At 40.7% G+C, this 15,576-nt stretch overlaps 1 protein-coding gene across 1 annotated transcript in view; it reads right to left on the bottom strand.

Moving 5' to 3' along the window:
- Window positions 1–546: 546 nt before the first annotated feature.
- The window catches only part of LOC308637870 (high mobility group protein B1-like), a gene marked incomplete at both ends in the record, with an annotated part of 35,197 nt that continues 20,167 nt past the window's right edge, over window positions 547–15,576 (bottom strand). Inside the window, one exon of the mRNA XM_081274719.1 lies at window positions 547–733. Coding sequence (XP_081130845.1) covers window positions 547–733 — 187 coding nt within the window. The remainder of the gene's footprint in view (window positions 734–15,576) is intronic.

The raw sequence follows: 15,576 nt of genomic DNA, 5'->3' as shown, positions 1-15,576 counted from the left end.
GTGCCTTCCCTGTGAGTCACGAGGGTGGGAGGTGGGGTGGGGTTATTGCTTAGATTCAAGTTGGCTGCTTAGTATTTATTCACTTATTTACAACGACTTATGTATGAACTTGTCAAAACTCCACTTACACCTTCCCAGCAAGAGGCCTCCCTCCTTGCAGAAGTTCTGAGGCCTTCCAACACGTGAAGACACTGCAGATGTAGTCATCGCTGTGGCTGTGGAGGACAGCTAGAGAGCATATATGAACACTGCCCCTACTGCTGGGCACCTAGGTTGGTATTACAAAAAAGACTAGAGCGAGCCTTCCCGTGCACGTATTTTTGTACAGACTCAACAGTTCTGCGGCTGACTCTTCCACGCGTTTGTGTTACCCAAAAGCCCTCTGAAAAGTGCTGGGACCAGTAGCTGGCGGAGACCCCGGGGGAGCAAGAGGGGAGCCTGGGTGGGAGGACTCCTACTTGCCCTATCTGGGTGCTGTGATAGCTCAGGGTCCCCTGAGTACCCTGTGATGCTACCCTGACTCAGGAAGAAGCGGCCCAAATGAAGTTATGGGCCCCCGGGGGCTGGCAGGGACGGCGGCCGGCTCCGGCTGAGGGCGTGGTGCTGGTGGGGCCGGAGTTCCCAGGGTGTCCCGAGGGCCGAGCCAGCAGCCCCGCGGCGCAGTCGTTTCGTGGGTTCTCCGGAGCCTTCAGGGGCTCCCCTGCGCCGCGTCTGGCGAGCAAAAAGCGCAGACCTTGAACGAGGACCCCATAAAGGTACAGGCAGGTATCCGGTTTCCGTCGAGGAGACGCTACCAGCACCGGGAAACTAGGCCCGCCCAGGCCCCACGCACCATGTGGAGTTCGAATTCTCTGAGGCGAGCAAGCATGTACGCCACGCATGCGCCGGCATCCAGCCTCCTCGCCGCCTAAAACTCAAAAATCAAAAAGCCTCTGCGCACGCGCGTGGCTCATGGAGTGACTAGAGATGGGGAATAGTTTCTGGCGCTGCTTACACGGGCGGCGCCGTGGCTTAGTTGGTTAAAGCGCCTGTCTAGTAAACAGGAGATCCTGGGTTCGAATCCCAGCGGTGCCTCTACCGAGCTTTCCAGCTCCCTCGTTGCCCTTTTGCTTCCGCTTTGCGTCCCCGCCCACCGCCCAATACCCCCTCTCTCCTGGGACCTGAGAGACCTTTTTAGTCCAGGCCCCAGCTGATGGCGTGGCGTGGCTACAGGGTTGCGTGCTGGGCTACACGTGACCGGCTTCAGCTTCTGCTCTCCCGGTTCCCCAGAGCTGACTTTGCCTCTCTGCACGCCAGGAAACTGCTACCGTGCTTTGCTAATCCTTCCAAAGCACTGCTGATTTCCCCCTCTCCCTCCATACACGCAATAAATCTGTTGCATATCTTTGAGGCTTAGCGAGGTCAAGTGGGACCCAAAGGGGAGGCCTGCGAAGTGGAGTCCACCAGTGTGACAGTAGGTGGAATGCATTCAAAACGAGCTCAGACGCCAGTGTGGGGACGAACCTAAGCTTGCCGGTGGTTGCTGATTGCTGTGCTGAGGCCCTGTAAATAAATACGCCGGCACTTGGGGACCTACTCCAGAGCATTTGAATCCAGGGCTTTGGGGGTGGGGGGGGAAGATGAGGGACGCATTGAAGTTTTAAAAAAGTTCCTCGGGAATTCCTATAGCTTAGACAGTTCCAGTGAGCTGCAGCAATTGCAGACATGACACGAGGCTGTGTGCTAAGTGCAGAGGCTCCTCCACTTACTAGAAAGTTACACCAGTAAACTGTCGCGTTGTAAATCAACTTAACCATCCAAGATCATAGCTTAGCCTCGCCTCCTCCGAACACTTTTTTTTGGCCCAGCCTACACCTGGGCAAAATGATGTAACATCAAGTGCGTTTTATAATAAAGTGTGTTGCATATCTTGTGTAATTTACTGAACACTGAAAGTGAAAAAAACAATGGTTATATGTGTATTCACTTACCCCACACAGCAGGAGACACACATGATATTTTGTTAGACTTGATGGGATAGAAAAACCCAAAACAAAATATCCAAAACTTGGGGTTGGGGTTGTACCTCCTTGGTAGAGCGCTCGCCTGGCACTGTGTGAGGTACTGGGTTTGATCCTCAGCACCACATAAAAATAAATAAAGGTAGTGTGTTCACCTATTCAACTAAGAAATATTAAAAGACAATATCCATAACACTGGCAATGCTGGTGCCTGGCCCATGTGAGGACCATAGAGCCTATCCCTAGCCAAGGAAAAAGAACAAAATTTTAAAATTACAATTTCTACTGAATCCATATCCCTTTCACCACCAAGGTGAAAATGAAAAATCTTAACTTGAATCATTGTTAAGTTAGGACCTTCTGTAATCAAATTTGCCTGCTCTGGAAGCAGTTCCTTATTGGTTTTTTTTTTTTTTTTTTTTTTGTGTGTGTGTGTGTGTGTATGTGTGTTTGATTGATGTTGCCAAGGAAAATATGTCAGGATTATTTTGAGGCTTTGCAGTGCTGAAAGGAACACCCAGTCAGTGATAAATTTATTGGAAACTGGGCTGGGGTCATTGTGGAGCTGGATATTTCTAGTTGGTCTTTATTCCTAAACTGAGCTGGGTAGGAACAGTTTTGAGCATTACCTGTTTGGTGGCCCAATGGAGGTGTTGGTTGGGGTGTGAGTCTGGGATTTAGTGGGGGGTCAGCTAAAGAAAAGCATTTGTGAACAAAGGATAGTATGCAGCAGATGGCTTGAAGTCACCTAATGGAATAAATATCTTTGGGCAGTAAGCAAAACCAAAAAAAAAAAAAAAAAAAAAAAGAAAAAAAAAAAAAAGAATGGGCCAGTGTGAAGTCTATCCTTCCTTCCATTCTTAAAAAATGCCTAGCTATTTCTGCCTCAGGGCCTTTGCAGTGCTGTGCCTGGTGTCTGGAATGCTATTTCCAGAGACTTTGCAGGAATGGGTCCTTTACATTTCTGGTCATTCAGTGTGTCACCCCTTTGAGAAGCCTCCCCTCATTGTCCCCTAGGTCATCGTCCAGCATAGCAGCCTACTTATTCATAGAATTTATTCATGTGCTTCAGACCAAATGCAAGAACAGATATGATGGTCCAGCTGCCTTCTGTGGAACCCAGCATAAAAGAGCTTTGCATTATGTGCATGTACAAGTATGTCACAGAGTTCCACGACTATGTCTAATTATAGTGCATCAATTAAAAAATTAACAAGGGCTTTGCAAAAAGGTAAAATGATGCCATTCTTCTCATTAAATTTTTGTTTTATTTTGCAAATAGTTTCATACAGATGTTTTTGTGTTAACATGTAACCTGCTTATTATTGTTGTTTTTAAATGATAAGTATTATATTTTTTTCCTCAGCTTTAACTCCTAATATCTCTTCTTCCTTCTTATGTATCAGGGATTGAACATAGGGGTGCTTAATCACTGAGCTGCATCCCCAGAATTTTTTATTTTTATTTTGAGACAGCTAAGTTGTTGAGGCTGTTTTTGAACTTGTGATTCTCCTAACTCAACCTCTAAGCTGCTGGGATTACAGGTGTTCACCACTGCACCCAATTAATATCTTTTTAAAAAAATTCTTTTTAAAATATTTTTAAGTTGTTGATGTACCTTTATTTTTTATTTATTTATATGTGGTGCTGAGGATCAAACTCAGTGCCTCACACATGCCAGGCAAGTGCTCTGCCACTGAGCCACAACCCCAATCCCCCAATTAATATCTTAAATGTCGATAGATATAATTTAAATACACAAATGCTAATTTAGGATCCTCAATAATTTTTTTTTAAGAGTGCAAAGAGATCCCAAGACTAAGAAGTTTGAGAATCACAGAAAGTATATGTGGGGCCTTGTAGGGTCATCAGAGAGCAGGGTAAGGGTGAGTATTGGAGATGTGGGGGTTTGTCCTGATGTCCCTCCCTGAGATGACTTCTTCAAATTATGGATCAAATATGAGGACAGCTCCCTGTTCATTGAGAACCCCTTTCAGAATGTTGAATGAATTGTCTTGAGTAGATGATAGAATTATTATTTCAATAAACTTTTAGTATCAAACCATCATCTCAATACACCCTCATGATGAAAATTCAAGTAAGAAATGAGAACCAAAATATATGAGAAGCAATATAGCGTAATGGGTTAGAACGCCCAGGGACAAAGCCGTTTGCCACATAGCTGTGTGCATTTATTGGCAACCACAGTATTTGTGGCCAGTGATAAAACACTGGGCACATTTCTCCATTTCACTCTCACTGAATTTCTCTCTTTCTCTTTTTCCCTGTGGTTCAGGGGACCAGAGCCAGACGCTCTCTCATGCTAAACACATGCATTCTGTAGCTCAGTTTCTGCCTGGGTAAAATGGGATTCCTAGCAGTGGACACCTCATCAGGTTGTTCCAAGAACCAAATGAGTTATATTCACCCTTGGATGACAGAAATTCCTATCTACCGTAGGGGATTCTGTTAAAGGGAGCAAGACAGGAAAATCCTTTATCAGTTCCCTTGCCTTCCAGACCCTTCTCTGAGCATTCCCGTGGAGGTGACATGTGTCGAGGGTGTGTTTGTTGATTACAGCTTTGTTGAGACATGATTCAGATACCCCACAACTCACCAGCTTAAAGTGTGCATTTCAGTGTTTTTTAGTTTATTTTATAAAGTTACATAAGCCAACACCATAATCATATCCATAACATTTTCATTATTCCCTTGTATGAGAGTTCTCCAGAGAAACATAATATATACATGGGAAAATGTGTGCACGTGTGTGTGTGTCTGTGTGTGTGTGTGTGTGTGTGTGTCCATGTGCAAAGTATCCCTCTACCCCAGCTTTTTCGTGGTGCTAGGGATTGAACCCAGGGTCTCGTGCAAGTCCAAGATAGGCAAGGTCCTCCAGCAGTGACCACATCCCCACCCCTTAAGTTAGGCATATCTAATTCCAAAATCCAAAATCCAAAATGCTATAAAATCTGAAACATTTTTGAGTGCTGATATGACACCACGAGTGGAAAATTCCACACCATGAAACTTTGTTTCTTGCACAAGATCATTAAATATATTGTATAAAATTACATTCAGACTATGTAAAAAAATACATATGTGTGTGTGTGTGTGTGTGTGTGTGTGTGTGTGTGTAAATTTTGGGTTTAGTTTTGGATTCCATCCCCAAGATATCTCAGTATATATATGCAAATATTCTGAAAAAGTCAGAATGGAACACTTCTAGTCCCACACATTTCAGATAAGGGGGGTACAAGGAGCAGGAGGAGAGGAGGGGAAGCGGAAGAAGAGGAATAATAATAATAATCATAAGAAGAAGAAGCAGCAGAAGAAGGGGAGGAGGAGGAGGAGGAGGAGGAAAGGGAGGAGGAGAGGGATTTCTTATAAGAATTGGCTCATATGGTTATAGATTGAGAGGTCTCAAGATGTGCCAGGAAGCTGCAGTTGCTGATGTCAAGTTCCAACCTGAAGACCGGCGAGCTCAAGAACCAAGAAAAATCAATTTTTCAGTTTAAGTCCAAAGACAGTAGAAGAGCGATGTTCCAGTCCAAGCATTTAGGAAGGAGGAGTTTTCCTCTTACTCAGACTTTTTGTTCTAGTCCAGTCTTGTTCTAGTCTGGTCTCCAGTTGATTGGACACGGCCACCCGCCATTAATAGGGAGGGCAGTCGGCTTCACTTTGACCCCACATTCAGATGTGAATCTCAGCCAAGTTGAGCTGACACATAAAATTAACCATCATGTTAATTTTATTTTACCCCCCAAAAACTGTTAATCAAGGGGCTTCCAATTTCTCCTTGACACTCTTACTATTACTGTGTTTCTGATTATAGCCATCCTAATGGATAAAAAGTGGTATCTCGCTGTTTTTTTTTTCTTTAGTTGTTGATGCACCTTTCTTTTCTTTTATTTTTTTTAATTTATACGTAGTGCTGAGAATCAAACCCAGTGCCTCACACATGCTAGGCAAGTGCTCTGCCACTGAGCCACAATCCCAGCCCTTGCTGTTGGTTTTGATTTGTATTTTTCTGATCACTAATGAAGCACACTTCTTATTGTGTACTTCTTGTCCACTCATGTGTGTTCTTTAGAGAAATGTCTACTCAGATCCTTAGCCTGCCTTTTTATTATCATGCTGTGATGATTCTCATATAATCTGGTATGAATGCCTTATCAGATATATAAATGGAAAATCTCTTTGCCATTCTGAGAATTCTCTTTTGACTTTTTTTTTTTTTTTTTTGGTACTGGGGATTGAACCAGGGGCACTTTACCACTGTGGTACATCCCCAGCCCTTTTTATTTTAAATTTGGTACAGGGTTTCACTAATTTACTTAGGGCCTCATTAAGTTGCTGAGGCTGGCCTTGAACTTGTGATCCTCCTGCTTCGGGCTTCTGAATCACTGTGATTATAGGCATGTAACCACTGCACCTAACTCCTACAACCTTCTTCTTCCCTACCCTTCCTTCTCCTCTTCCTTCTTTTTGATATTAGGGATTAAACTCAGAGATGCATTACCACTTTCTCCCTAGCCCCTTTTTAACTTTTTAAAATTTTAAAACAGAGTCTTGCTAAGTTGCTTAGGGCCTCGATAGATTGCTGGGGTGTCTTTGAACTTGTGATCCTCCAGCCTCAGCCTCCCAAGTTGCTGGGATTACAGGTGTGTACCATGACAACTGGTTCTCTTCACTTTCTTGATACTGTCATTTGAAGTACAATAAATTTTAAGTTTGATTAAGTCTAACTAATCTATTTCTTTTCTGTTGTTTATGATGTCACATCTGAGATTCCACTGCCAAATCCAAGGTCACTAAGATTTATGTTGACTTTTTTCCCCTAAGGGTTTTATAGTTTTTGCTCTTACATTTAGGGTTCCTATTCATTTTGGGTTAATTTTGTTTGTGATATGAAGTAGGGGTCCAACTTCATACCACACTGTCTTGATAACTGGGACTTTGTGCTAAGTTTTAAGCATGGAACCGAATTCTCCAAAGCTATTCCTGTTCAAGATTGTTCAGTCTATTCTAATTCTCTTGAATTTCCATGAGTTTTAGAATCAGTCTGTCAATTTCTGCAAAGAATCCACCTGGGATTTTGAGAGGGACGGTGTTGAATCTGTAGATCATTTTATGGGCATATTGTTAACCTTTAATAATATTAAATTCTTCTCTCCATGAACATGATATGTTTTCCCATTTATTTAGGTCTTCTTTAATTTCTTCGAACAATGTTATTTCATTTTTAGAGTATAAACTTTGCACTTATCTTGTTAAGCTTATTCTGATGTATTTTCCTCTTTTTGATGTAACTAAAAAGGTAATTGCTTCTTTAATTGCATTTTTATATTGTTAATTACAAATGTGTAGAAATACAATTGATTTTTGTGTCTCAATCTTATATTCTTCAACCTCACTAAACTCATTTACTAGTTCTAATAGTTTTAAGTGAATTCCTTAGTATTTTCATGATTTTTCTTTCTTTATTTCTTTTTTCTTTTTTTTAACTAAAGAGTCTTTGTTTATTCTTCACACTCTTAGTTAAACCTCACTCATTCTCATGAATTCCTTTGTATATTCTGCATATGTTTTTTTTAAGAGAGAGTGAGAGAGGAGAGAGAGAGAGAGACAGAGAGAGAGAGAGAGAGAATTCTTAATATTTATTTATTTTTTTAGTTCTCGGCGGACACAACATCTTTGTTGGTATGTGGTGCTGAGGATCGAACCCCGGCCGCACGCATGTGAGGCCAGCGCGCTACCGCTTGAGCCACATCCCCAGCCCTCTGCATATGTTTATATAACAGTGTTGTGTCATATATAAATAGAGATAGTTTTACTTTCTTTTTCCATCTATGTAATTTTCTGGATGCCATCTATGTAATTTTCTTGTCTAATTTCCCTTGCTAAAACCTTCAGTAACATGTTAAATAGAAGTGGTGAGAGCAGACATTTTTGTCTTATTTCTGATCTGATGGGCAAAGCATCTAGTCTTTCACTGTTAAGGGTAATGTTACTTTTTATCAGGGTTGAAATTTCTTTCTATTTTTAGTTTTGTTGAGTGTGCTTATCATGAAAGTGTTGGGTTTTTGTCAAATGCTTTTCTGCATTTGTTGAGATGATCATATGATTTCTGGTTTTTGTTCTATTGATATGATAATTTGTTTTTGGATATTCAACCAACCTTGCATTCCTGGGATTAAATTTCATGTGCAGATATATTTTTTTTTTACATAAATGATCAGCAAATAGATCTTATAAATCTTTACAGGTGAGAGCCCCTAGATTCCTTATATTTCTATTTATTGCTCTAGAGTGTTCTTTGCTTGCCTGTGGCCACTGCATGAATCAGAGGCCCCTAACTAGGTGGTGGATAGAGTGATGGTGTAGGGGTGGTCTGGAGATTCTACTGCAATGGACACAGCTGGGAAGCTGGGATGGTGCTTTCCTCATGCAGGGATTTTTGTGCACATGAGTTTTTCTAGGATACAGGTGAGTCAGGATAACTGAGTGTAGCTTGTACATGTTTTACTTAACAGTTGATGCCAAATAGCTCTCTCTAAAGGCCATATTGATTTCCTTAGTTCTCTTTCACACCTGCCTGCACTAGATCCTGGATCATCATGGAAAGCTTTGTAAAACACCATTTCGTTGTTTTTTTAATTCACATTTCCCTTGCTTATAAGCATAGTTGGGTATTCATCTACATGTTTATTGTCCATTTGTATTTCTTCTGTGAAGTTTCCTGTTCACATCCCTTGCTTAGTATTTCACTTGTACTATTTGTTTTTCTTACTGGTTTGTAAGTAAGAGAGTCTTGTTGGATAAGAGTCTTGGCCTTTTAGAGATGTGATCAATATTATCTCTCAGTCTGTTTATTTGCCTTTTAACTTCGTTATGGTGTCTTTTATCTTTTCAGTTACTCAAGTCATCTTTAAGTTCTTAGGTCAGGTTACAGTGTTCTTAGTCTGGGTCTTGAATATTTCTTGCTGAGTTTATTTCTAGGTATGATGAATGAGATAATTTTCCTATTTTATTTTTAATTACACAATCCTGCTGTGGAGTAGTGCTTTTGTTGCTTGGATATAACTCTTGAAAGCAGCCCTCTTGTTTGACCCTCTTAATGGTTTGTCAGACTTTTTGGCATATTCCATATTGTGCAAATTGGAATATTGAATGAGAAATTTGATCTTAAGGGGGAAAAGATGTCACCCCCCAAAAGATCTGCAATTCATATAAGTGACAGAACAACTTTCATCAGGGGAAGGGCCCAGTGAGTTTAGCAGAACAGTGGAAATTCCCTCATTTTATCAGAATTTGAGAAGCCAGGTTACCAACAATCCCACTCTTTAGTATTAATTCAAGAGAAATGAAAACAAAATCCATAAAAAGACTTGTATATGTATGTTCACAAATGCTCTGAACACACGACAACAACCAGGAACAGTTCAGGTGACTTAATGGGGAGGAATAAATCGTGGTACATCCAGACAAGAGGCCATTATACAGCAATGAAAAAGAATGGATTACTGATATTTACACATTGCCTGGAGGGGAAACAGAACTTAGTTTATGATTCCATTTATGTGCAACTCTAAAAAATGCAAATTAATCTATAGTGATAGCGGATCAAGTGTTGCCTGTGCAGCAGAGGAATATTTTTCTTGAAAAGGGGCAAAAAAAGAACTTTTGGGCAAGATACACATGCTCTTTATTTTGGTGTGGATGTTGTATGCTGAAGCTCTATGCATTTCACTGCATGAAAGATAATCTCAATAAGAACGTTGAAACAATAAAAGTCACGTTGAGAGCAATCTGGTTGTTCACCCCAGCCTGCCTCTCAGCTCCATGTGTGTGGAACTTTTCTTTGTCATGGCCTGTGTCCTCCACTTGGGAGGCTGTCCCATCACACCCTATCTCTACCTCCTATACCATTCTGGCCTGAGATGTTCCAGACAGAGGAAGGGAAGTTTCATTTGGGTAAGAGGGCAGCGGTAGCAATATGCATACCCCATTAGCTGCTCCTGAGTAGGATTTCACATTTAAAGACTGTCTGGAGAGGTGGCCTCAGCCTTGGGAAAGATGTCCTCTGCAATAGGAGTGCTGTCCCCAGCCACCCAGGAAGAACTGAGGGTGGCGGTGGTGGTGGGTCCTTATTGTGCTGGATTCTCAGTTGCAGGAGACAAAGTCATTCCTAGATTTCCCTCGCTTCAACCTTGTCCAATCACGTGGTTATTTTCAAAAATAAAAAAATGGAATGGTGAAAATATTTGTACACATTATATTCAGATTTTATTATGTAATAGGCTAACAAATATGGAAACAGAAACCATCATTTTGCACCACATGCAAATTTTTTTACATAATTTCTTACGTAACATCTAGTTCATACAAAAACTCATCAAAATGTTTAAATTCAGCAAACGCTTCTACTACAAGAGGATTGTTTACTGTGTGTTCTGGGAGATGTAAACATGAGTTCATGTCTGGGAGGGGAAAACTCAGGCTAGGAGTGGCATTACCTGGGGAGGGAGGGAAAGGCACTCTAAGACTCTGTGTGGACTGGCTGTCCACCTTCATGTTTTGCTTTCTCACCAATCTGTGTCCCTGAGGTACTTGTTAGGCCAGAACTCTTGAGGCTGAGGGATCTCTGAAATACAAGTTTCACTGGGGCCATAACAGATGCTAGCCAACAACGGTCCACAGTCTGGAACAAGTTCCTGCCACTTCCAGAAGCAAGACTAGAGCAATGTCCACTGGGCCGAAAGCCAAAAGTATTTTTATAGTGAAAACTGGGGGAAGGAAAGCACAAGTTGTTTATGTTGACGCTTCACTGATTCTGGATCAGAGGACCAGGATGAGGGGGTAGTCCATGAGGAGTATTTGTTACTGCAAGTTTGGCTGGAGTCCCAAGCAGGATGTGGTGGTGATGATGGTGGTGGTGGTGGTGTGTGTGTGAATGTGCGTGCATAGGAGATGAGATTTGAATATATATATATATATATATATATATATATATTTTTTTTTTTTTTTTTCTTTGCTGTTCTGGGGATGGAGCCCAGGGCCTTATGCATGCTAGGGAAGGACTTTACCACGCACATTCAGGAATTCAAAACTTGAAATGTTCTTTTGTTGTGTTTGGCACATAGCTGTTAACTAACTTGCCCATCTCATCTTACCCCCATCCTCCTAGCCCTTGTGGCTAAATTTAGGACACCTCAGAGTCTTTCTTTTATCATACCTCTGAACAGAGAGTGGCTTCTTAGAAAGCCTGTTGTGATCAATTATTTTACAAAATAAAATGCTACCAAGTTGGCCTCCGGTCAGGCTCTCTCTCTGGTGTGCGTGGTAGATTATTGGGGTGCTCTATTTGGGATACAGCCTTGCTCTTGGAAGAGTGAAAAATGCAGATTGATGCTCCAGGGAGCCAGTCTGCTCTTGAGTGCTCCCACAGAGCTTCCCTGGCTCAGCCCCAGGGGCACACAGCTAAGGAGAGCGGCAGGTATGTGGGCAGGCACCTGGGCTAACTGCCAAGCAGGTGACTTCCAGCAAATACACATCTATGGGAATCCAGCCCTGGGGATGGCTAGGCTGCTCAGATTCATTCTGGTACTAGAGTATGTTTCTCTGATTCAGTCCCTTTCAAAGAATCCTAAAGCTCATTTTAGTGCAGGACAGTAAATTAATTTGCTTTAACCACCATAGCTGAAGGTGAAGAAATAGAATCATGCAAATCCATGTCATCTAGCAAATATGTCTATAAGCAGGGTACAAGAAATTTTTTTTTAAATGAGGCAGAAAAAAGACATAAAGGAAGGACAAGGAAATACATTTTTAATCCAGAAGTTCCGCATACTTTTACAGGCCTGTCACTCCCAGATTTCTGGGAGATCTGTAAATCTACCCCATGCAGGGTTAATTAGCCCAACAATAAATAGATTAAGAGAGATATGATATCTTGAGAAACCTATAATTTAGGGTACCTTCTAGCATTATCTATGGATCAGAAAATGAAGAGCACTTTCATACTAGAAAGACCAGACCACCCTAAGCCATATTGAGATCACAAGACTGATGTCATTTCTATTAATACACCTCTTATACTGACCCTTCACCAAATTTCCTTTAAAAGAGCCACAAACCCCCAGCACGTGTCTCTCACTCCCTAGGTGGTCTGCATTGTGCATACTTTTTTTTTTTTCCCTAAATAAATTTCTGTACCTCTATTGACATGTGCTGAAACTTTTTTTTTTTTTCCTGGTACCAGGGATTGAACTCAGGGGCACTCAATCACTGAGCCACATCCCTAGTCTTTTTTTTTTTTTTTTTTTTTAAGAGACAGGGTCTCATTGAGTTGCTCAGTGCCTCACTAAGTTGCTGAGGCTGGCTGTGAACTGGCAATCCTCCTGCCTTTGCCTCCTGAGCTCTGGGATTGTAGGCATATGCAATATAACTGGCTGAAATTCTTTTCCTTTACACATGTCAAGGACCCCACCAGTCCTTACTGAGACCTTCACCCTCCCAGGGGAACTTCTTGGGATTCTCTTCCAGAGATGCTGCTTCTCCCATGATATCTAGACCACAATTATTTATAAAATAGGTTAGTTCAGCTTTATCCATAGGGTTCTTCCTAAAGATCAATTAGCTTATTGGCAACTTCAAAGAACCAGCTTTTGGTTTCATTGATTGTTGTTGTTGTTTTCAGTTTTATCAATATCTGTTCATAGCTTTTATTCTTTTATTCTCCTTGCTTTGGAATCATCATCATCATCATCATCATCATCATTTTCCTTATCTGCTTTCTTTTTCTTTTTAGATAAACATGACAGTAGAGTGTATTTTGACATATTATACATACATGGAGTACAACCCATTCCAATTAGGATCCCATTCCGGTGGTTGTCCATTATATGGAGTTACACCAGCTATATTCATAATAACCTAGGAAAGTTATGTCTGATTCATTCTACTGTCTTTCCTATTCCTAGTCCTCCTCCCTTCCCTTCATTAACCTTTGTCTAATCCAGTGAACTTCTATTCTCTGCCCCCGCTTATTGTGTGTTAGCATACACATAGCAGAGAGAACATTAAGGCTTTGGATTTTGGGGACTGGCTTATTTCACTTAGCACGATAGTCTCCAGTTCCATCCATTTACTGGTAAATGCCATGATTTCATTCTTCCTTATGACTGAGTAATATTCCATTGTATATACATACCATCCTTGTCTATTTTCTTAGGGTGAATCCTTAGTTAATTTATTTGAGACCCATGTTTTTATTTGCAATGTAGTATTTTAATACTATAAGCTTCCATCTCATCCCTGCCTTATCTGCATTTCATAAATTTTGTATTCTGTTTAGTTCAAAATTTTTCCTAATTTCTCATGAGATATTCTCTTTGACTCATGGTCTGTTTAGAAGGAAAATGGTTAATTTTAAAGTGTTAAGGTGTTTGGGGATTATCTTTCTGTTAGCGATATCTAGATTGGTACCATTGTGTCACATAAATATATTTTATATGATTTCTATGGTTTGAATTCTGCTACGGTTTGATTTATCACCTCAGATGTGGTCTATCATAGTGCACATTTCTTGTACGCTTGAAAGAATGTGTGTCTTGTTGCATAGGGTGGAGGGTCTCGAAGTGTTGAATTAATTCAGTTGGTTGATGGTGGTGTTCTCTTCTCCATCTTGGCTAATTTTCTCTTTACTGGTTCCATCTATTACTAATAGAACAGCGTTGAAATCCTCAGACACCGCTGTGGATCTGTCAAGTTCTCCCTAAAGTTCTGCCAGGATTTGCTTCCTTATTTACAAACCCTGATATTAAGCACATCGGCACTTAGGATTGTTGTGTTTTCTGGATAAATTGACCCTTTTATCATTATGAAATGTGCCTCAGTATCCCTGGTAATTTTCTTGGCTTTGAAGTCCAAATTGTCTGATAGATTAGTATAGACACTTCAATTTTCTTTTCACGATATCTAGACTGGTACCATTGTGCCACATAACATATTTTATAATTCTGAAATTTATGGTGTTCGTGTGGTATATCTTCTTCCCTTTGTTTTATGATTTTTAACCTACTTATATTATTACACTCAAAATGAATTTCTTATGGGGGTCATAAACATGTTTTTTTTTAATATTGGGGACCTTGACCACCCTAGGTAAGTGCTCCACTCCTGAGCTATATTCACAGCCCTAAATTTGCTTTTTAAAAAATAATTATAGAGCTGGATGTCTAGGGTTCATGCCTGTAGTCCCAACTACTTGGGAGGTTGAGGCAGGAGGATTGCTAGAGCCCAGGAGTTTGAGACCAGTCTTGATAACATGACCAGACTCTATCTCAAACCAAACAAACAAACAAACAAATATTTCCAGATACTCTGTATATAGATATTTATATGTACGGGGATAATCTATTACAGCTACTGTTACAAAACAACAATACATTGTGTTAAAAAGCATTCTGGAAATCCATCTTTTCTTAATGTGTTTAGACTATGTGCATTAATATAATTATTGACACATTTGGATTTAGCTCCATGTTTTATTGTTCTCTATTTGCACCATCTGTTTTCAGTTTTTCAATTTCCTCTTTTCTGCCTTTATTTGGGTTATGTGAACTGTTTTGGTGTTCTGCTTTATCACTGCTCTTGATAACATCTCCTTGTGTAAATATTTTGCTGGTGGACCTAGTGATTGTAATCTTGCCTCTCTAATGCAGTCCATACCTTCAAAACTTGTATTTAGGTGGATAAAAATCTGAACTGTTCAGATCACATTCTAAAAATGTTTCGAAGAATTTTCTGAACAAGTCCATAAAAAATGTGCTAAGAGTAGAAACAGTCAACTTAGCAAAGTATGAATGGCCAGTGTACAGATGGTAACTGGCTCTACCTCACTAGTACTTGGTGAAATGCCAGCTGAAACCACAGTGAGAGATCGTTTCAGATTCTTATGTCGGGGGAGGAGAGCCTGAGACTGCCAAATGGATTACTGGTAAAGATCCAGAGCAATGAGAAATCGTATGCCCTGCTTGGGGTGGTATATATTCCCCCCACCACTGGAGGAGGAAGTGAACACATGAGACTGTTCACATGATGACCCATCTACCCTGTTGTGTTCCCCAAGTACACAAAGAGGAATATGAAGTATATTTTCAGCAGCATCACCTGCAACAGGGGCTTAAGTAAAAAATAAATGTCGGTCTGTTCATACAAAGGAAGACTCGACAGCAGTTCAAATGAATGAACAGCATTGTATCATCCCAAATTTTATGGAATGGAACAAGTAACTTGCAGAAGGATGCACACAGTACATAAATCATAAATTGTTCAAAATACACAAAATGATTCTCTCTATGATCTAGGAACGCACACATACAAAATAAAGCCTAAAGGGAAATTCAGGAATAATGAAGACTAAACTCAGGTTAGTGGTTACCTTTTGAGGGGAAGATTACAGGATTGACGGGAGAGGGTTATTCAAGGGTTATTCATGTTTTTAAAGTGGGAGGTCAGTCCTGGTGGTTGCTATGGGATGGATATGGTTTGTGTGTGTAATAATAAAACA

Source organism: Spermophilus citellus (assembly GCF_964194105.1).
Source record: "Spermophilus citellus genome assembly, chromosome: 18".
In the NCBI taxonomy this organism is placed as follows: domain Eukaryota; kingdom Metazoa; phylum Chordata; class Mammalia; order Rodentia; family Sciuridae; genus Spermophilus; species Spermophilus citellus.
Note: the sequence above shows the minus strand (reverse complement) of the source record. Positions and strands in the feature narration are given on the sequence as shown.